This window comes from Staurois parvus, unplaced genomic scaffold, assembly GCF_062004578.1.
Source record: "Staurois parvus isolate SC_StPar_1 unplaced genomic scaffold, SC_StPar_1.0 ptg001110l, whole genome shotgun sequence".
In the NCBI taxonomy this organism is placed as follows: domain Eukaryota; kingdom Metazoa; phylum Chordata; class Amphibia; order Anura; family Ranidae; genus Staurois; species Staurois parvus.
In genome coordinates, this window is record NW_028318906.1 from 375,358 (window position 1) to 397,639 (window position 22,282).

At 49.8% G+C, this 22,282-nt stretch overlaps 1 protein-coding gene and 1 non-coding gene across 2 annotated transcripts; both read left to right on the plus strand.

Moving 5' to 3' along the window:
• The first annotated feature begins 564 nt into the window (after positions 1-564).
• Positions 565-755, plus strand: LOC149440193 (U2 spliceosomal RNA). Its single transcript, XR_016307707.1, has one exon. It is a non-coding gene; the product is annotated as a U2 spliceosomal RNA (small nuclear RNA).
• Positions 756-20,338: 19,583 nt separating this feature from the next.
• LOC149440194 (uncharacterized) lies at positions 20,339-21,517 on the plus strand. Its single transcript, XM_089658891.1, has one exon. The coding sequence runs from the start codon at positions 20,339-20,341 to the stop codon at positions 21,515-21,517; it is 1,179 nt and encodes a 392-aa protein (XP_089515017.1).
• The last annotated feature ends 765 nt before the right edge of the window (positions 21,518-22,282 follow it).

Consider the following 22,282-nt stretch of genomic DNA (forward strand, 5'->3'; position numbering starts at 1 on the left):
TGCCCAATGGCCTGAAAAGAAGCGAGGAGAGTCAGCAAGCTCTCTGTCTCTCCATCCGAAGGAAAGCAGGAAGTCAGCTGGCTGGGAAGCCGAGCTTTCAGCCCGTCCGAAGGAGGAAGGAGGGAGGCCTGGCTGGAAGCAACCCGAGAGAGAGAGCTGCTGCTCTGCTCAGCTCGACTCTGGGACGGCCGCTCGAGCTGCCGCACGGATATGCCATGCCAAGGCCTGTGTCTCCCTCTAGTGGCCCGCCTCGCCCGCGTCGCCCTAGAGGCGGGGCCATGCAAACGACCGTGCTGCTGATTTCTCCCCAAACCAGCAGCACCTGCTGGTGCCCACTTGGGCTAGAGGAGGAGCAGACTGGGCCCAGGGGATGGAAGCCAAGTGTCCAGGGAGGGAGTGGAGGCAGGGGAGCCAGGCCCTGGGCCAGAGGTGTGAATTTTGGCAGCCCCAGCCACCTGGGAGAGCCCTGCGGAGGAGTGGGCCCCCTGCGGCCCGTGGAGCTCTCAGCGAGCCCGTCCCCTCTGCCCGTTCGGGCGGCCCTCGGGTAGGCCCGAGTTTCCGGTTATCGCTTCTCGGCCTTTTGGCTAAGATCAAGTGTAGTATCTGTTCTTATCAGTTTAATATCTGATACGTCCCCTATCTGGGGACCATATATTAAATGGATTTTTAGAACAGGGAGATGGAAGAAGAGCTTGCTCTGTCCACTCCACGCATCGACCTGGTATTGCAGTACCTCCAGGACCGGTGCACCCCTCTTATGCGGTTTTCCAAAAGCAGACAAAGAAGAAGAGAAATGACTACGACAAGCAGTCACTCTCCTTTCTTTCCCCAAGAAGGAAAGGAAAGGGCACAAGGTCACACCTGTGATGGGAGTGATCGAGGCCCATCCCAGTGGTCCCAACCAGCCTTGGCCTTGGCTCCTGCAGACCAGACGGCAGCCTGCTGGCTTCATTGTGTTGTGTGTTATTGTTGTTGTCCTCCTCCTCATTGTGCCTTATCTGTGTTTGTTGCTGATAACTCCTAACGAGGTGTGAAAAGCCTCATTCCATTAAAGGTGTTTTTAACCCTGGGTGTGCCTGTGTGCTTTTGTTTGGTGCGTGTCACTTTCTTGCTTTCATTCTTGCTGGGCTTGCCTGGATGGGACGACGTGCCCAATGGCCTGAAAAGAAGCGAGGAGAGTCAGCAAGCTCTCTGTCTCTCCATCCGAAGGAAAGCAGGAAGTCAGCTGGCTGGGAAGCCGAGCTTTCAGCCCGTCCGAAGGAGGAAGGAGGGAGGCCTGGCTGGAAGCAACCCGAGAGAGAGAGCTGCTGCTCTGCTCAGCTCGACTCTGGGACGGCCGCTCGAGCTGCCGCACGGATATGCCATGCCAAGGCCTGTGTCTCCCTCTAGTGGCCCGCCTCGCCCGCGTCGCCCTAGAGGCGGGGCCATGCAAACGACCGTGCTGCTGATTTCTCCCCAAACCAGCAGCACCTGCTGGTGCCCACTTGGGCAGACTGGGCCCAGGGGATGGAAGCCAAGTGTCCAGGGAGGGAAGGAGGGAGTGGAGTGTAGGCAGGAGAGCCAGGCCCTGGGCCAGAGGTGTGAAGCCTTTTGGCAGCCCCAGCTACCTGGAAGAGCCCTGCGGAGGTGGGGGGGCCGCCTCCGGCCTGTGGAGCTCTCAGCGAGCACGTCCCCTCTGCCCGCTCGGGCGGCCCTCGGGTAGGCCCGAGTTTCCGGTTATCGCTTCTCGGCCTTTTGGCTAAGATCAAGTGAGTTTCAGCTCCTTGATCCTTGGTCAGAAGGTGCCTGGGGTACCCGACGGTCGGCCTTGGGGGGAGCGTCTCTCTTCGGAGGGCCCCCCCTTGCTGCTATTGGCCTAAGGCTTAGTCCCCAGGCAACGGGTTGCGATCGCCCCCGCCAGTCTCCCTAGGGTGGCTGGTGGTGGGTTGGAGGCAAGCGAACCGGAGGTATGGCGGCTGGTGCTCCGGATGCACCGAATACCTTGCGGCTGGTAGTGACCGAGCAGAAACGAGCGGAGGTTGGTCTGCATTATGTGCAGAAGAAGGTGATCGAGGACCTGTTTGTAATGGCACGGGAGAGCATATTTTGCATGCAGTGTTTCCCGGCAACCGGTTTGTTTGATGTAAGATTCTGGAAAAAGGAAGATCTGCAGACAGTTTTGATGTGGAAAGCGGAGAAGGAAGGGGACCCGCTGCTGGAGGGCATCTCCTTTAGGTGCAGTGAAAGTAAGCAGCAGGTGCCAATTACGGTCCACATGTACAACCCTTTCGTTAAGAACGAGGAAATCAGGGCGTTTTTGGGACGGTACTGTGATTTTGTGTCTCAGGGCACAAATCGGACAAATATTTTTGGGACCTTCAACGGTCATCACAGGTTCTGGGTGCAATTTATGGCTGACCAAGGTGGGGTTGGGGGGGTGCGGCACCCCCCGCAGGCTTTTTCGATTGGTAGTAACCGAGGCTACCTCTGGTACCCCGGTCAGCCTGAATTTTGTAGGTTATGCTTCGCCTTTGGACACACAAAGGAGACATGTGAAACGGGTCAGGTGTGCAGGAACTGCTACCAGGCAGGACACCGAATGGCGGATTGCCCTGAGGGGCGGCAGTGTCACATTTGTGGCAGTAAGACGCACCTGGCAAGGCAGTGCCCAGAGGTTGCGCAAAAAAAGCAGAAAGCACCAGTATGGATGGCGATGGCGGTGGCAGTGAGACTGTGGCAGCGCCACAGGCACAGGTCTCATATGCCAATGTGGCAAGGGGTGTGGTCCCCAGGGTGAGTGCCCCTGTTACAGAGGTTACCTCTCTGGATCCTCCCAAGGAAGCGACCGGGGATGAGGGGGCTGTCCTTCCCAAGGAGGGATATGTCCCTGAGACCCTGCAAGCAGAGGGAGAGGAGGAGGGGACACGCCATGTGGAGGAGAGTGTGGAGGAGATGGACCAGACAACTTGTCTAAAGAGAAAGACTCCTGAATCCCCTTCCCCCTCCAGAGTCATCGAGGAATTTCCTAGCGGTGTGGACTCTGCACGGATGCGTCAGACTCCTCGGCCTGCTTGCCACTTTGTCCTTTGCCAGCACTGGCCAGGTGGAGAATCTCCAGGAAGTTACTGGGTTTCGGAAACCAGCCATGACAAGGGCCCAAAAGGCTGAGGCCATGAGAGGTGTCTTACTTGATCGGGTAGGCTCATCCGGTATGAGGACAAGGTCCCGAGGGAGAGGGCCTGAGAAGTGAAAGTAGTCATGTCCTCTATACATATCTAAAAATTGATGGTGCGGCTAAGGGTATGCTCGCTGAACGTGAGGAGTATAAAATCAGCCTACAGACGGGCTGCAGTGCTGAAGCTCTTGGCCGCATCAAAAAATGACTTTTTTGTTTTGCAGGACTGCAATCTGCAAGAAGCACCCAGGACTTCTGAATGGCCATACGGCGAGGCGGTATGGTCTCTGAGTTAAGAACAGAATAGGGGGGTGGGGGTGCTCTTTAAGAGTAAAAAATTTATGGTTAAAAAAATAATTCATGTGGTGGTGGGGAGGTGTGTGGTGGTGTATGTGGAGTGGTGGGGGGTGTTATATGGAAGGTGTGCGGGATATATGCAAGTACTAATAGGCACGAGAGGGTGGATTTATTTAAGAAATTGGGTTTTTTCTTGGGAGGGAGGGAACCTACAATATTGATAGGGGACTGTACTTGTGTTCTGGAAGGGAAGGATAGACAGGGGGGTGGGGGGAGAGGGGGGGTTGATATGTCTGGGAAGGAGTGAGGGGAGGTGGTCAGAATATTTAATTTGAGGGATGTTGGGAGGGATAAAGGTTTCACATATTTTGGGGATAGTGGGAGAGTATGTTCACGTATTGATTTTTATTTTGTTTCTAAATCGGTGGATGTGGAATCCTTTGTCATATCAAGGGAGCCTTTCACGGATCATGGAAGGATCGAATACGCTGTAAGTATAACGGATGAAGGTTTGTATGGGAAAGGGGTGTGGAAGTTAAATGTAAGCTTGTTGGAGGATGAGGCTATAAGGAGTGAATATGTGGGTCAGTTTGTGTAATGGAAGAGAATGAGGGATTTTGAGGATGTGGTTGGGTGGTGGGAGTGGGTGAAGGTAAGAACGAAATTTTTCTTTATAAAAAAAGGGTGTGAGAGAGCAAAAAAAGAGAGGGTGGGGTATGACATGTGGCAGAAAAGGTTGGAATATTTGAATGAGCTGAGAATGTTGGGAGAGGATGTGAAGTGTGAGATTGAGGAAGCGAGAGAGAAGTTGAATGCATTTATGGAACAGAGAGGAAAAAATATTATATCACAGGCAAAGGCCGTGCTAAGAGAGTGTGATGAGAAGTGTACGAAATTCTTTTTTAAGAAAGTGTATAGTGAGAAAGGTGAGATGCGGCGTGTGGTGAAGGAAGATGGTAATGAGGTGTATGGAAATACAGTACAGAGGTGGGAAGGGCAGTAATATGAGGATAGATGTGATTGTGCGTGATATTGATTTGTTTTTTTTGTTTTTCAGACTGGAACGGTGAGAGGGACAGCGGTGAAGGGAAAGCACAGGATGAATACTTGTTTAGAAGAAGGGAAAGGAATCGAGGGAGAGTTTTTGTGTGATTTGAGGGAGGGGGGGATTGTGTGTTATTTTCTGTAATATGGTTTGTTTTGTTGTTGTGAAATTTTTTGTTGAAATTGTATTCTGATAAAAATATTTACATACATAAACAAAAATAAATCTTTTCATGACATTTTAAATAAAAGAATTAAAAAAAAACAAAAAAACGAGCGGAGGTTGGTCTGCATTATGTGCAGAAGAAGGTAATCGAGGACCTGTTTGGAATGGCACGGGAGAGTATATTTTGCGTGCAGTGTTTCCCCAGTACTGGCTTGTATGATGTTACATTCTGGAAGAGGGAAGATTTACAGACAGTGTTGCTACGGATGGGCGAGAAAGAAGGTGAGGACATACTGGAAGGTATCACGGTCATGAGCAGTGAGACGAAGGTACGGGTGCCAATCACTGTTCATATGTTTAACCCCTTTGTGAGAGATGAGGAGATTCAGGCTTTCCTCATGAGGTACTGCGTGTCTGTATCAGCAGGTGTGAAACAGACAAATGTGCTGGGCACGTTTAATGGGCACCGGAAGTTTTGAGTCATCTTCAAGCCTGACTTGGGGGGTGCTGGAGGCGTATGCCACCCCCCTCAGACCTTCTCCATTGGCAGCAACAGGGGATACTTGTGGTATCCAGGGCAACCCCACTTCTGCAGGCAGTGCTTCACCTTCGGTCACACCAAGGACCAGTGCGGGGCCGGGCCAGTGTGTCATAACTGCTTTCAGCAGGGACACAAGACATCTGAGTGTGCGGAGAGGAGGAAGTGCCACATATGTGGCAGTTGCAACCATTTGGCAAGACAGTGTCCCAAGGTACCAAAAACCACAGCAGAGGTGGTTGAGGTGGAGGGCATTAGAACTGAGCCGGAAAGGGCACTGTCTTATGCGGAGGTGACTATGGGGGCGGCCCCTGGACTGAATCAACCCATCCTAGAAGGGACCGGAAGGCTACCCGAGGAAGAGGTGGGGCGAACGAAGGTTTGCCTACCTACGGAGGGTGAGCCAGGCCCCTGCCCTGTGGAGGCCGGAGGCTTAGAGGGGGGCTTCTCTCGGAATAGGGGAGGATGTCCCTGAAAGCTTGATGGTGGAGGGGGAAGTGTTGAAGGATGTGGCGGAGACAGATGAGGAGGAAGTTGCCAAGATGGAGGTGGAGCAACTCTCCTTAAGAGAAAAATGTAGGCCGCAGGGCCTGTCGCTCCCTCTCAAGTGATTGATGTCTTCCCAGACAGCCCGGCCCCAGGGAGGTCAGAGCTAGCGATCGAGTCTGACTCATCCCAGGCCTGCACAAGTACTGGTCAGGCAGCCTGTCTGCAGGAGGTAGTGGGGTGTGGAAAAACGGAGCCTAGGGAGAAGGTCAAGAAAACGTAGGCTGAGAGATTAGAGATGCCCGGTGTCAGGTCAGAGGAGGGGTCTAGGCTTCGGAGTGCGAAAGCCAGAGGTAAGGCGAGTAAAAGATGATGAGAAGAGTGATCCTTTCTACCCATAAAATATGCAACTGCGGCTATCCTCCTTGAATGTAAGAAGCATCGGATCTGTACACAGGAGAGCGGCAATTTTTCACATTTTTGCAAAATATCATATGGACATCCTTTGTGTGCAGGACTGCAACATGCAGGAGGAGCCGTCGGTGGCCAAATGGACCTGTGGGGAAGCCATATGGTCCTTGGACCAAAAGAAATCTAGTGGGGTTGGGATTTTGTTTAAACACTCAAATTAAAGGTGTTAAGGAAGGTGGAGGTGGAGGTGGGGAGGTGTATAGTGGTTTTCTCTTAGTATGGGGGGGTCTTGTTTAAAATTTTCTGTGTTTATGCACCTACTGATAGGAAAGGGAGGGTGGAGTTATTCTGTAAAATGAAATTATTTTTAGGGGGGAGGGATCCTATTATTTAGGGGGATTTTAATTGTATATTGCATGCGGGTGATAGGTGTGGGGGTGGTGGCGGTAGTGGTGGCGGGGTGGATAAATCAGGGAAGGATTTGGGGGAGATTCTAAAAATCTTTGGTTTAAGGAATGTGGGTGAGGGAGGGGGGTGTACATATTTTTCAGATAGGGAGAAGTTACAGTCAAGGATTGACTTTTGCTTTCTGTCAAAATATTTAGGAGTGGGATCCTATGTAGTCCAGAGGGAGGCCTTCACAGACCATGGCTGGATTGAATGTGTTGTAAGTATGAAATCTGAGGTAATGTATGGGAAGGGAGTATGGAAGTTGAATGTGGAGTTATTGGAGGATGAAAGGATTCAAAATGAATATGTGGTACTGTTTGAAAAACTGAAAAGGAGGAGCTATGATTTTAAGAATGTGGTGGAATGGTGGGAATGGGTGAAAGTGAGGACAACAGTATTTTTTATAATAAAAGGGTGTGAGAAAGCAAAGAAAGAAAAAGAAACGTATAAATGGTGGCAAAAAAGATTGAGATATTTGGAAGAATTGCGAGAGTGGGGTGAGAATGTAGGGACTGAATTGGTGGAAGCAAGACAGAAGTTGACTGTTTTTGGAGCGAAGAGGGAGAGAGATTGTATCACAAGCGAGAATGGTGGCGAAAGAAAAGGATGAGAAGTGTACAAGTTTTTTCTTTAAAAAGGTGTATGGTGGGAAAGTGGAGATGTCTGGAGTGTTGGATGAGAATGGGTGTGAGGTGAAAGAAAGTGAAAAGATGAGTGGAGAGGTTTGGAAGTTTTATAAAAATTTATTTTCTGAGAAGAGGAAGGATGTGAGAATTGAAAGTGAAGTTCTGAATGAGGTGAAGGGATGTTTGGAGGTGGAAGATAAGGAATGGTTAGTTGAGGATGTGAGGAAGGAGGAGGTGGAAGAATGTATGAAAGGTATAAAGAAAGGGAAGACGCCAGGGAGTGATGGTTTGCCTGCTGAATTTTATAGTATGTTTTGGAAAACGATTGGAGAGTGTGTGTATGAGGTGATTGAGAAAGTTTTGGTGGAAGGAAGGATGGCAAGATCGATGGCTGAAAGTGTGATTGTATTACTGTATAAGAAGGGGGATAAAAAAAGACCTAAAAAATTGGAGACCGATATCTTTGTTGAATGTGGATTACAAGATTGTGGCGAAAATGTTGGCGAATAGGATACGTATGGTTGTGGAGAAGTTGGTGGGAGAAGAGCAGGTGTGTGCGGTGCCAGAAAGGTCGATTGGGGAGAGTTTGGTGAGTTTGCGAGATGTGTTGTGGTTATGTAAGGAAAGAAAGCAAGAGGTGGCTGTGTTAGCAGTGGATTTTGAAAAGGCGTATGATAGAGTTTCACACGAGTTTATGTTTAAGGTGCTGGAGAAAATGGGGATGCGTGAAAGATTGATAGGATGGGTGAAGTCTTTATATAGAGGGATGATGAACAAGGTGTTGGTGAATGGATGTTTGACGGAAGAAATAGGGATTGAATCTGGTGTGAGGCAGGGCTGCCCATTGTCGCCCATGCTTTTTGTGTGTGTAATAGAGCCGTTAATAAGGATGTTGGTTAAAGATAAATGTGTGAGAGGGGTGGAGGTGCCTGGTAGTAGTGGGAAGAGTTTGAAGGTGATTGGATATATGGATGATGTGACAGTGGTGTGTAGAAATGTAGCAAGTCTGAAGAGAGTGAAATTGTTGATAGGGATTTTTTGTATGGCGAGTGGTTTCAGTGTGAATATGGAGAAAAGTGAGTGTAAGTTGTTTGGTGAATGGAGGGAGCGTGAACAATGTGGATGGAAGTTATGTGTGGGGGGGGGGGGTAAGGATGTTGGGTGTTAAGTTTGATGGAGATTTGTATGGGAGAGAGAGTTGGCAGGATGTGTTGGTGAGAATGAGGAAAAAAATAAATTTTTGGTCTATTAGGACTTTAACTTTGGAAGGGAAGGTGGTTATTGTGAGATCTGTTGTGTTGCCTATGTTATTGTTTTTGTATTATGTGTTTCCAGCCCCGGATAGAGTGTTGAAGCGAGTGATAAGAATGTGTTATGTGTTTTTCTGGTCGTCAAAGATGGAGAAATTGCGGAGAGTGAAAGTGATGAAGAGTGTGACGAATGGTGGAAAAGGTATGATAAATATTGAGAGATTTCTGGTAATAAAGTATGTAAGTATGTGTGTAAGGTTGAGTGGGAAAGAAAATTTGGCAGGATGTATGGTGAGGTATGCTGGGGGGGGGGGGGGGGGGGAGTGTTAAGAAGATGTAAGTTGTATGAGGTGGATTTGAAGAAGCCAGTTTGTTTTCATGCGCCGTGGTTTTATGTGAGGATAGAGAGGTGTGTAAGAAGGTATGAATTACAAGAGGTAACGCGTGGAAAGTGGTGTGAGAGTAGGAAAGTGATGAAAGTGTTGGATGAGAGGGAAAAATTGGAAGGAATTAGTGGGTTGAATATGGTGCAGAGTGGAAAGGTATGGAAGAAGGTAGCATGTAAATGTTTGGATAATGGACATAAAGATATTGCATGGATGAGTGTGCATGGATGTTTACCTACGAGAGAGTTTCAGAGGAGAAGATTGGTCGATAGTGAAGTATGTCCGAGGGAGGGGTGTGGTAGGATTGAAAGGGTGGCGCATGTTTTTTGGGAATGTAATTTTGCTAGAAAAGTGTGGAAGAAGATGGAAAAAATGGTGGAAGGGCTGACTGGGGTGGTGAGAGTGACATATGAGATGGTTTTGTATGGATTATGTAATGTGGGGAGGGAGGAGGAAAGGGTGTTGTGGATAATTGTGAATTGTGTGAAAGAATGCTTGTGGGATGTGCGTAATATTTTGATTTTCAGACAAGAGAGAGTGGACGTAAAAAATTGTGCGACCATGGTCCGTGGACAGATTTATAACTATGCTTACTTCGATTTTAAAAAGCGTGGAGAAACTGAAGCAAAAGTCATCTGGAAGACTCAAGAGTGGAGGAACTGGTGTACATAGGATACTTTTCTGAATTGTTTTTGTACAGTTGTTTTTCTTGTTTTTTGTGTATATATTTGTGTGGGGGTTCTGTGGGATGTGGAGGGTGGATGGGAGGAGGGAGGGAAGTTATGAAAAAATGGGGTAATTTTGTTTTTGAATTTCTTGTATTTTTGTTTGGTATGTTTTGGGCTTGGTGGTTGGAATTTGCATATGTATTAAGGGAGAGGATGGTATGGGAGGGATTATGTAAATATGTCCTTTTTGGGTGGTTGGTTATGTGATTATGTTGTATTATAATGGGAGGGGGAGGTGGGAGGAGGGGGGAAAAGGGGGATGTGATGATATATGGTGATGGATTGGGGTTTTGTGGTTTGGGTTTTTGTATGTATGTAAAATAAAAGGGAAGTTTTTCTTGTGGGAGGGGATATGTAAATATTGGAACATGTTTTGTATATGATGTAAAGATGGTCTTTTGTTTGCTTTGTATTATGTGTTTTTGTTTGATTTATACTTTGGAATTTATGTTTTTACTTGCAAATTTTAAATAAAAGAATTAAAAAATAAATGGGAGGTGGGAGATGGGAGGGGATGGTAATATAAGGATAGATGTGATTTTTGTGGTACTGATGTGTCTTTTTTGTTTTTTTTCAGAATGGAACGGTGAAAGGGACAGCGGTGAAGGGAGAGCACAGGATGAATATCTGTCTAGAAAAAGGGAAAGGAATCGAGGGAGAGTTTTTTGTGTGTTTTGTGGGTGGGAGGGGATATTGTGTATTTTTTTCTGAAGATATGAATTTTTGTTGTGAAATTTTGTTGATATTGTATTGATGGAAAAATGTATTTTCATTTATGTATGTAAATAATTTTATGACCTTTTAAGTAAAAGAATTAAAAAAAAAAATCTGTTCTTATCAGTGTCCAGTGGGGGTGCTCCCGACCACTCTGTCTTTGTGGGGTTGGTTGGATAGTACCCTCACTGGTATGATGGGGGTCCAGAAGGCTGGACCGGAGGGATAGAAACCGGGGAGCGCCATGATTCGTTCTGGGGCCTCAGGAGTAATTCCTCTGGGAAGGCTGGAAAGACCCAGTACCTCCTGATTTGAGCAAGCTACCTTGGTCTGGCCAGGGGCTGGGGACGCAAAAAGTCCGCAAACTCAGTGCCCCCTGGGGAGACACGCTCAGGGGTGTCACTAATAACACTTGGGTGTGGGACCCCACGGTGTGAAAATGACACTTAGCCAAAAGGCCTGGTCCTTGGGGCGCTGTGCAAAAAGAGGTGAAAAACATTGACTAAGTCCAGGGCAATTTTTGCTACGGGCCTCAGGGCCTGGTCTGTGCACAATTCGGCACGGTACCACTTTTTTATTTTTTCTCTCTCTTTATTTATTATGCACTTCCCACGTTTGTCACTTTTTTGCTCTTATGTGTGTTTTTCACAGATTTCACGGATGGAGGGTGTGGGTCCTCGGGCCTACCCTGAAGTCTAGGGGGAGGATGTGTGGCCATACGGTTCCTTCCTCCCCTGATCCCTAGAGGACTCTTCTTCAGGAGAGTCCCCTTGCCTAGTACTGGATGTCCGGCTTCCGCTGGGCATAGGGAACGGTGGTCCACCAGGCCTTTTTGGCCAGGAGGACCAATTGGGAACCTTGTCCCCGTCAGGAGCTTCGTGCCCCGGGGGATCAGGGTAAGCGGTCTAAGCCCCTTTAGGGGTAGGACACAGCACACCCCTAAGTGCACTTTTTCGTGTGGTGTTTTGCACTTGCACTTTTTTTGGGAACACTTACGGGTTTTTTCGTTATAGTTGCACGTTTGCAGACTTAAAAAAAAAAAAAAAAAAAAAAAAAAAAAAGGGAGGTGGGAGGGGATGGTAAAATAAGGATAGATGTGATTTTTGTGGTATTAATATATCTTTTTTTTTTTGGCACTATCAGTGTCATTCGTGCGCAACTGGTCATGTTCCAAGAGAGCTCCCTGGGGTTCCCCTTTTGGGGGGTCCCCCTGGTAGGAGAGGGAAGTGAGGTGCGTCGGCACCAAAATGGCAACTCGAGGTTTGAGAGACTCGCTGCGGATTACGGTGGAGCCGGAGTTCAAAGATGAAGTGGATCTGAGGACTGTCGTGGTGGACTTGTTGCTGGATTCTCTAGGCCTAGCGGTAAGAGACATAATGTGCTTGCAGGATTTCCCGCAGCAGAGAATTTATGATATCACCTTTGTGTCTACCAAGGTATGTTGGAACACGTATGAGAAGGCCAGAGAAGCTGTGGATGCTACAGTTATGGGGAAATTTGAGGTGACGCCATTATTTATGCAAGAGGAAAAGGTAATAACAGTACACATGTACAATCCCTTTGCGGACCTGAGTTTGTTGAGGGCTTTCTTGAATTCCTATTGCGAGGAGCTGAGAGGGGGTGAGAAATCTTGAACAAGTTTGGAATCTGGTCTGGAAAATACAGATTTGTTGGAAGGTTTAAAATGGATTCTGACCAAGTGGGTGGGGTGCGGAGGCCTCCCACGGTCTTTACTATTGGAGGTGAGAGGGGTTTTCTCTTTTAGCCGGGACAGCCTAGCTACTGTAGGAAATGCTTAGTGTATGGACATACAAGTGGTGACTGCGATCAGAGGCCCAAATGCAGGTTCTGCAAGAGAGAGGGTCATCCTTCTGGAGAATGCAGAGACAGAAAGCTCTGTGATATTTGCAAGAAAGTGGGCCACCTGGCTAAGCAATGTGAGGAGTACTTTGCGGCAAAGAGATGGGCGGCGGTGGAGAGGAAGATCACCGAGCAACAGGAGAAGGTGGGAGCTAAAGGGCAGCAGAGGCCTAGAAGGAAGGCATGGGAGGAGAAGGATGGTGCGGGACCCATTGGTAGGGATCTGCCCGTCCTCCCCCCAGGCATTCAGGCAAATGACGCTGCGCCCGCCGAGGGCACGGTGGAAGTGAACAGAGCAGGAGGTGCCAGTGTGACTGCTGGGTGTACAGTGCTGCGTGGGAACGCTGTGCCTGAGACGGGTGAAGCCAGCACTGTAGTGGAAGGGGTTTTGTCCAGAGACTATGAAGGAGATGAGGAAGAGCGGCGTCTGCTACTGTCTCTGCCGGGAGAGGAGGATTTGAAGCGGGAGAACGATTTTATGTTAACCAGTGCTTCCAGTCCTGGTATGCTGGAGGCTTTGATGAGTGGCCTTTCCTCTGGAGATGAGGAGGATGAGTTTGAAGAGGTGGATAGCGAAGCTAGCCTGGAATGTGGGCAGCGGTTGATTGTACATGTGCCGGGGTCTGGGGCAGAGGCTCTGTCTTCATGTAAGAGCGTGAGTGGAGGTGCAGGAGGCGGGTGGTGGAAGTAGTGCACCCGTGTCTTTTGATGGGGATTCCGAGGTGGAGTCCGCCAGCTCACCTGTGCCGAGAAGGCGTTGGAAAAGTCAAGGGATTGGTTCGAGTCTGGGTTTGGATGAGTCACAGATGGACCTTTAATATTTTGACTGATGGCTGTGTGTTGGCTTAATTGCTTCATTGTGATGGCGCTGGTCATTAGCTCCATTAACGTAAGGAGCATTGTTTTTAGAGAGAGGAGGGCTGTGATCCTGGATGAATTGAGTAAGGTGAAAGCGGACATGATCTGCTTGCAGGAGTGTGGAATGGGGAGAGGTCTTGAGGAGGAGTGGAAACAGGGAGCGTCTTTTTGGGCTCCTATGTGTGGGGTACGGCGTGAAGGTATGGGGATCCTGATCAAGAATGCGGCTATACAGTGTGTGTCACATGAGGTGGTGGTGCCAGGTAGACTGCAAGTGGCAATTCTGGAATTTTTGGGGAAAAGATTCCATGTGATGAATTGTTATGCTCCTGCTGACAAGAGAGAGAGGTGTGATTTTCTGAATACAGTGAAATTGTGGTTGCCTGGTAGAGTCCCAACAACGTTGGTTGGAGACTTTAATTGTGTGAGGAGGAGTGAGGAGAGACAGGGGACAGGTGGAGAGGGTGGAAGAACAGATGTGTCATCTAAGGTGTTGAATGAGATGGTGGGAGACTTTCATTTGAAGGATGTGGCGATGGAGGTGCAGAGGGGGAAACTTTCTTTTACATTTTTTTCAGATAAGGGATCCGTTAGGTCCCAGATTGATTTTGTTTTTGTGTCGCATTTTGTAAAAATTGAAGGGTACCGTGTGGAGCCCACCCTGTTTTCAGACAATTAGTTACTGCTAATTTTGATTTGGAAGCAGGGGTGCAGTTCGGAAGGGGCCTGTGGAAATTGAATTGGGCTTGTTTGGAGGAGGAGGGAGTATATGAGGCTTTTGTGTCCTTCTTTGAGGGACTTACTTTCAGGAAGCGTTTCTTTGAGGATGCTTTGGAGTGGTGGGACTGGGCAAAGAAAAGGATCGGAGGCTTTTTCAAGAGGTTGGGGAGTGAGAAAGCACGGAGGAGGCGTGAGGAGGGTCAGAGTTTGATAGATAGGCTGCACTTTTTGATGCAGTGTAGGAGGATGGGAGTGGAGGTGGAAGAAGAAATCAAGGAGGAACGGAAGGAGAGGAAGGCTTTTCTGGAGAGGCGAGGCAGGGAGATCGTGTTTTGGGCCAAGATAAAGGTTATGGAGGAGGATGAGCAATGTTCAAGATTCTTTTTCAAAAAAACCTTTGGTCCAAAGAGCTTTTCATACTGTGTTGGAAGGAGGTGAAGAGGTGTGTGTGGAGAGGATGGAGGAGGCAGTTAAAGCTTTTTATGCTAAGTTGTATGATGGGAGTGGAGGTGGTGTGGAGAAGGAGATTGAAAACTACTGTGCCGTGGTGGAAGGAAATTTGTGCAAGGAGGAAGCTGAGACCTTGTTGGATCCTGTGACAGAAGTGGAGGGTGTTGTGAGGAACATGAGCAGGAATAAGACCCCAGGTGAGGATGGATTGCCAATAGAATTTTATGTGAAGTTCTGGCCAGTGGTGGGAAAATATGTGTGGGAAGTGGTGAGAGTATGTTTTGAGAGGAAGGTGGTGTCTAGATCTATGAAGGAGAGCATAATAACACTGTTATTTAAAAAAGGGGATCCGAGGAATAGCAATGTGATTGGCCTCCAATTCTTGACAAATTGTGATTATAAGATCTTAGCAAAGCTTTTGGCCAACAGGTTGCGTGTCATCATTGCCGGAGTGATTGGGAAATGGCATGTATGTGCAGTGCCAGGCAGGAGAATTTCAGATAACCTTATCCTCTTGAGGGATCTGGTCTATTATGCCCAATGTAATAATACGCCGTTAGCAGTTGCAGGAATAGACCTGGAGAAGGCTTATGACCGGGTGTCCCACAAGTATCTTTTTGCTGTGTTAAGGCAGATGGGTTTGCCTGGAGGTTTTGTGAATATGGTGGAGGGTCTGTATCAGGGAATACAGAGTAGAATCCTGGTCAATGGCAAATTGACAGGGGAGGTGGAGGTGAAATCTGGGGTACGGCAGGGGTGTCCCCTGTCGCCTATTGCATTTATTTGTGTCATGGAGCCGCTGCTGAGGCACCTGCAGAAAGACAATTTTCCAAGGGATTTTTGTCCCGGGCTGTGGAAGGGAGTGCACTAAGGCTCTTTGTTACATGGATGACATAACGCTTTTGTGTGGGTCAGCCAGAGATTTGGGAAGGGCGGAGCTTCAGTTTAACATCTTTGGTGGAATGTCTGGCTTGAGAATCAACTGGAGCAAGAGTAGGGTCTGTGTCCTAAGCGGATCATGTGATGTGTCCCAGAGTAGATTGGAGAAGGTAGAGGAGTTGAATGTTTTGGGGGTTCACTTTGAGAGGAACCTGACGAACCAGGTGAACGCCGAGAGAAGTGTAGGGAAGGTGGCAAAGAAGCTGGAGTTATGGAAGACGAGGAGACTGTCCTTATCTGGAAAAACCCTGGTTGTTAAAGCAGTAGTCCTCCCCATGTTGTTGTACTTCGGGGTTGTTTTTCCATTGAATAGAAGTATGTGTCAGAAAGTGACTCTGATCCCCAGAAAAACTGAAATAACATCCAAGATGGAGAGGGTTGCCAGAGAGGTGGTGATGAAGGCTGTGTCCTTGGAAGGGTATGACTTTCCCAATATTGCCCTGTTTTTAGAGGTACAGTGGTGGTTGGTCCATCGGAAGGCGTTTAAGACTGGAGGTGCTGTAGCTGCCTTGAAGAGGTTTCTCATAGGATGGCCTTTGTTGAGATGGGGATGGTGTGAGAAGGACCTTACGCAGCCCATGTCCCTAGTGTCCTCTGCATATTATCTAGGCATGGGGAAGTTTTTCAGGGACCGCTCTCTGGGTGAGTTGGGGCAGGAGGCAGGGAAGAAAGTGAGTCTTTGGAGATGGTTGAGGAGGGCAGAGCTTTTATCTAATATCAGGGGCTTAGGCCCAAAACAGATGGAAGAATGTTGGAAGAACATGGGAGTCATAGGAGTGATGAATAAACAGAAAGAAGTCATGTGGATGTCGCTAAAAAATGTCTTGCCTACGATGGAATTTGTGAAGGGGAGAGATCTGGTGAGGAGCGAGAGGTGCCCGAGAGGAGGTTGTGGGGGAATTGAGAATGTCAGACACGTCTATTGGGAGTGCTATTTTGCAAAGGAGGTGTGGAGGAGGTTAGGTGGTTTTGTGCAAAGGGTGGTGGGTATTAAGGACATTACGTTTGAAGCTGGACTGTTTGAATTGGTGGAAGGAGGTAAGGTGGTACGAAGGAGGGCGTATGTTTTTTCTGCAATTTTTAGGGAGGTGATGTGGGAGGCTCGGTGAGCCCTGCAAAAGAGGAAGTTGGATCTGACTGAACGAGATTGTGTTGATTGGTGTTTCGCTAAGCTGTACTGCATGTTAGTGGTGGAAAGAAAGCGTATGGGAGAGGATAGTGCGAATGTACTGTGGAGGTATTGGAGGTAGAGGGAGGGGAGGCAGGAGCCTTCCTAAAATGTGGGGTTTTTTAGCTTTTGTACAACACTTTTTACTGCCTAGATGATGCAAGGAACACAGCTCGGTTAGTTTTTGACAGTTACTGCTGAGTGTTTGTGGTTCAGTTTGATGGGGAGAAAAAAAAATAAATAAAAAATAAAAAAATCGACCTTGCCTTTAGGGGTGTCCCTGCTTCCAGCTAGGACATTGAGAAACACTTGTATCTATCCCAGCCATTTGGTCTGTGTGGGGTACCCTCTACTCGGCCTGGTAGGATCATCGATTAAATTCGGCTTCACCTGCCTGCTGCTATTGGGTTTGAGGCTTAGCCCCCCCACACAGAACGAGTTTGTGATCTTCCCCCCTCCCCACTCTGCATTACTACCTCCGGGCAGTAGACGCCAAATAGCCTTTTCAAAGGCTAAGCAAGAGTGAAGACGCCGAGGAAGAAGGAGAAGGAATCCACTTTAAGATCTTTGGAAGCCCTCCTGAGCAAAACTCCTCGGCGACAAGATGTGGAAGAAGCAGACCGCCAAGAAGCCGCTGACCACCGCTCCTGCCAACACCCCAGGAGAATCCCCTTCCACCTCCAAAGGCACCGGCCCTGCAGAAGGACTCCCCTCCCTGGAGCCCTGGATGAAGCAGACATTCGTGCTGCGGCTGAAGGAAGTGGAAGGCAGAGTCCCGGACATGACCCTGGAAGTCTTCGGCAAGAAGATGATCCTCGAACAAGGATTCAGTAAGGCAGAGACCCTGTCGGTGCAGTCCTTCATGAGAAGTATTTTCTACGTAACTCTCCCATTCAAAAGGGATGAAAGGCGGATTACGGTTTCCATGAGGAACCTTCACGTCCCCAGAAGGAATATCGCCCCCCACCTACAGAGGTTCTGCGTCGTGTTGAAGGACCCAGTCCGGATACTGGATGCTAACGGCTTCTGGACGGGTAAGTGGGCTGTGTTTTGCAGGTTGATGAGAGATCGACCCTCTGGAGGCCTCCAACACCTGCAACAGTGCTTCTCCCTGGGAGCCTCCGCAGAAATCCTGCACTACCCGGATCAACCCCAGACCTGCTGCAGGTGCGGACAGCAGGGGCACGAGGGTAAGGATTGCCACGAGCTTTCTTGTAGGTTCTGCCAGGTTGTGGGCCATGAGACCAAGGATTGCCCGAGGTCCAAAACCTGCAACCTTTGTGGACGGTCAGAGAACATCTACAAGGACTGCCCCCAGAGAAGCAGAACGTATGCGGGAGCTCTGAGCAAGGGCACCGCTGGACCATCACCACCGAAACCCCAGAAGAATAACAGTAAGAGGAACCTCCCTACCCCTCTGGTGTCGAAGGCCGCCCGGACCCTGGCCCTCCTGCCCCTCCCCCCCGGGCCCTGCTCAACCCCTCCCTGGCCCGGTTCCGCCCCCCCCTGACCTGTCCTCACAGGAGAAGGATTTCCCAGCCCTTGTACCTCCCGCCCCCGCCAGCAGCTCTGTGGCAGGGAATCTGAAGCGGGAGAAGGAGCAGGCCAGCCCGGCGGCGGAGGATCCCTCCTCCTCCACCAAATGACCTGCTGTCCTCCAGGATGCTGCAGGTCCTGACCCCGTGGGAGAGGACCTCGACACACTGGAGGAGGAGGAGGTGGAAGAGGAGATGGCACTGACCCGGTCGGAGCCAGACCTCTCCACCAACTTCAATGAGGTCCTCAATGAGGTCCTCAATCAGATAAGACTGAGCCAGGGCACCGGTCAGGCTGCAGAGAAGCCCCCCCCTCTCCAGGGGAGGCAAGTACAGCCCCTGCCAACTAACCCCTTCATCTCCTTCCCATGATGGCTGAGATATCTATCTTTTCCATTAATGTGAGGAGCATCAAGGATGCGTCTAGGAAGCAGACAGTGCTGACCTTTCTTTCCTCGCAGCAGAGTGATGTCTACATGCTTCAGGAGTGCACCCTGCCCCCTCCGAGGAGGTACACTCATTTGTCCTCCCAGTGGACCCACGGTCCCTCCTACTGGTCTGGGGGTGGCGATTGCAAGTCTGCAGGGGTAGTGGTTCTTGTCAGGGGAGGTAGTTTCTCTGTTGACTCCATCCATGAGCTCGTCTTTGGCCGCCTCTTGGTCATAGACGGCTCATGGGCGGGAGAGCCAGTTATTCTCCAGGGAGGCGTATACGTTGATGAGCCTAACGCATGGCTGGAGCTTTTCCAGAACCTGCGGGCACAACTCGTCACAACGAGAACAGTAGTGATCGGTGGCGATTTTAACTGTCCGATAGAGCAGGACAGGCGCAGCTCCAGCATGTATGGTAAACTCGATGCCACCTCGAAGCTGCTTTGGGAGGTGATTGCGGAGGCCTCTCTGCAGGACGCCGTGGGACCCGGCTTCGTGAACTACTCATGGAGCCGCCCCGATAGATCTGTGCTTTCCAGGATCAACTTTGTGCTCACCTCTAAGGCAGTCAGGCATCGTGGGTTCTCCATGGTCCCCTGCTTTTTCTCTGACCACAGGGCAATTCACTTTCAGGGTGACCTGGGAGAGAGCTTTGCCCCCAGCCTGGGCTCCTAGAAGCTGAATTGCACCCTGCTGGAAAATGAGGAACTGCTGGAGGAGCTCAGGGAAACCTATGGTGCCTGGCAGGAGGAGAAGATCCTTTTCCCCAGGGTAAGCGACTGGTGGGAGTTTGTGAAAGTTAAGCTGCGCAGCTTCTTTCAGGCCAGGGGATGCCAGCAAGTGTGTGCCAGGAGGGGGGAACTCAGGAGACTGCAGCGTCAGCTGCAGTCCCTGCAGGACCTTCATCACTGTGGCTGGGACGTTAGGCAGGACCTGGAGGACACCAGGAAGAGCTTGAAAAAAGCACTTCAAGGAAGAATCCAGGCACATTGTCTTTCGTGCCAAGGTGGAGCATCTGGAGAAAGGTGAGAAGTGTAACTCTTTTTCAGGAAACTCCACTCAGGACACACACCCCTGTCGGAGCTGCGTGACAAGACTGGAACACTCCAGAAGGGGAAAGAAGCCGTTATGGAAGTGGTCAGCGACTTCTACACCGACCTCTATTCCCCCAAAGAAACGAACATGACAACAGCCGACAGATTCTTGTCAGGTATCACGAACACCATTGATCCTGCAGGTTTGTCGGCCACCAACGCCCCCTTGACGTTGGAGGAGCTGCACTCTGCCGCTAAATCCTTTAGGCGGGGCAGGACCCCGGGCTGCGACGGTCTCCCAGCAGAGCTCTATGTAGCGCTGTGGGACCTCGTGGGCCCGGACCTGCTCGAGCTGTACGAGGAGATGGTGGTGGAGGGCAGGATGCCTCCTTCGTTGAGGGAGGGGATGATCACTATCCTGTACAAGCATAAGGGGGAGAGATGTGATTTAAAAAAACTGGCATCCCATCTCTCTCCTGAACGTGGACTACAAAATCCTGGCCAAAGTTCTGGCCAACAGGCTGAAGGCCGTCATAGGACAGATCATCCACCCAGATCAGACTTGCAGCATTCCTGGCCGCAGGATTGCGGACAGCCTAGCGCTCATCCGGGACACTGTCCAATACATCAAGGACTGCCGTGTGCACACGGCCCTGGTCAGCCTTGATCAGGAAAAGGCCTTTGACCATGTCTCCCATGGGTTTATGTGCAGAGCCCTGCGCAGGTTTGGTCTGGGGGAAATGTTTTGTTTGTATGTCGACCTTATGTATAATGACATTTATAGTACGGTGCTGGTGAATGGCTGAAAAACTGACCCCTTCTGGTCCTCTCCAGGGTCAGACAAGGCTACCCTCTCTCACCTCTGCTTTTTGTTTGCTGTATAGAGCTCTTCGCAGAATGCATCAGGCAGAATCCAGAGATAGAGGGAATCACCGCGCCAGGACCACACAGAAGGGAAGTGAAGTGCTCGATCTACATGGACAACATGACGGTGTTCTGTGCCAACCAGCGCTCCATCGACCTGCTCGTCCAGACCTGCGAGGACTTCGGCCAAGCTTCGGGGGCAAAAGTCAACTGCGGGAAGTCGGAGGTCATGCTCTTCGGAAAGTGGTTCCTGCCTTCTTCTGCATCCATGCCCTTTGGCATCAAGACGGACTTCATCAAAATTCTGGGAGTTTGGTTTGGCGCGGAGGGCGCAGCCCTGAAGTCTTGGGAGGAGAGACTGTCAAAGATGAAGCAAAAGTTTGGACTTTGGAGCCTCAGAGAACTTACCATCGAAGGGAAGACACTGGTACTCCTCAGCGAGATTCTCCCTGTGTTGCAGTACCTCGCCCAGGCCTGGCCCCCACGTGCCAACACCTGCAAGGCCATCACCAGGGCGATGTTTCACTTCATCTGGGGCTCCAAGATGAACAGAGTGAAGCGGGCAGTCATGTTCAAGGAACCCCTCAAGGGCGGTAAGGGCGTGCCCGACATCGCCACCCAACTGAGGGTGTTCTTTGCCTGCAACTGCATCCGCAGGACTTTAACGAAAAGGAATATGGATTCTGGTGTTAAAGTAATTTCACGCTTCTTCCTTTTGCCTCTTAGGCAGTCCCTCGGATGGGACAATTGGGACAGTTCCATCCCCTACAACTGGGACACTCCTTGGTACTACCTGGATACCTTCAAGTTTATAAAGGAGCAGGGGCTACAGGGAGTAAAGCCTGACTTGTGGAAACCAAAGATCATTTACAAGCTCATCAGAGCAAGTGACATTTTGGAGTCAGTTACAGGCCTGCCTTCAGATACCTGCAAGGTGGTCTGGAGGAATGTTTCTTCAAAGAGCCTCACCAACAGGCACAAGGACCTGGCATGGATGGCAATCCAAGGGGGGTTGCCTCTCAGGACATTTATGCATGCCAGGAACCTGAGCAGATACAGACACTGCCCCTTCTGCATCATCCAGGAGGAAACAGCTCAGCACATTTTCTGGGAGTGCTCTTTTGCTCAGCACCTGTTGAGGGCCCTGGAACCTGAACTCAAGGACTTTGTGCCACAGACAGCCATCACACTCTTTGGGGTGTTGAACGGACTCTTTTGTGGAACTTTTACCCTGGAGAACATTGACAGCACCTGGCGGGTGCTGTGTTGTTTTAAGGACACTTTATGGTGCACCAGGAAGCGCCTCATCCACCAGCCGGAGAGGATGTCCATCGAGGACTGCCGCAGACTGATCCTCAGTCTGCTCAGGGACTATAACTTGATGGACTTTGAGGAAGAGGATGTCTGAAGATCTCCTCTTCCCCCTTGCGTGTCTTTGCCCCTTCAATAAAGCTTTGGGCCTGTGACCCCTTTTCCCCTCTCTCTCCCCCCCCCCCCCCCACACATCCGATGCTTGTTGGAATTTGAACATGTTTGAACTTGCATGATTCTGTATATCCCATAAATGTCTCTTTTTATGCATGCTATGGTTTTTGTGTGGTGGCGCCCATGGGGGTAACCTAGGGGGCCACAGTCTTTGGGTAAGCGGAGTTATGCATGACGTAATGGTCTGGAGATTCGTCCGCCATGCACACCACGTCAGGCATCATACCGCTGAGTGAATGTATTTATTGTATATATTGTATGCCTTGAACTATATTGTAATGTGGTGTATTATGCGCTGCGTCGCAGTATAGGGTGAGATGTACCCCAAATACAAGTATTGTTTTTTTTTTTTATACTTCTGTAAATAAAGTTTGTTTTTCAATCAAAAAAAATCTGTTCTTATCAGTGTCCAGTAGGGGGGCTCCACCATCACTCCTGCTTTGCAGGGATGATTGGTTGTATAGTACCCCTGCTGGTATGATGGGGGTCCTGATGGTTAGTACAGGCTGGAACAGAAACAGAGGTGCCCACAGGCTGCTGGGGCCCAGGAGTAATTCCCCCTGGAAAACTGAAGGGGCCCAGTTCCTCCTGATTTGAACAGATCTACCTGGTCTGGCCAGGGGCCAGGAAGGCAGAAAGTCTGTGAACCAGTGCCCCCTGAGTGGTCGCCTCAGGGGTGCTCTTAGTA

Excerpts from the sequence above, each read along its gene's own strand:
- LOC149440194 (XM_089658891.1), top strand. The coding sequence starts at position 20,339 with ATGCTCTTCGGAAAGTGGTTCCTGCCTTCTTCTGCATCCATGCCCTTT.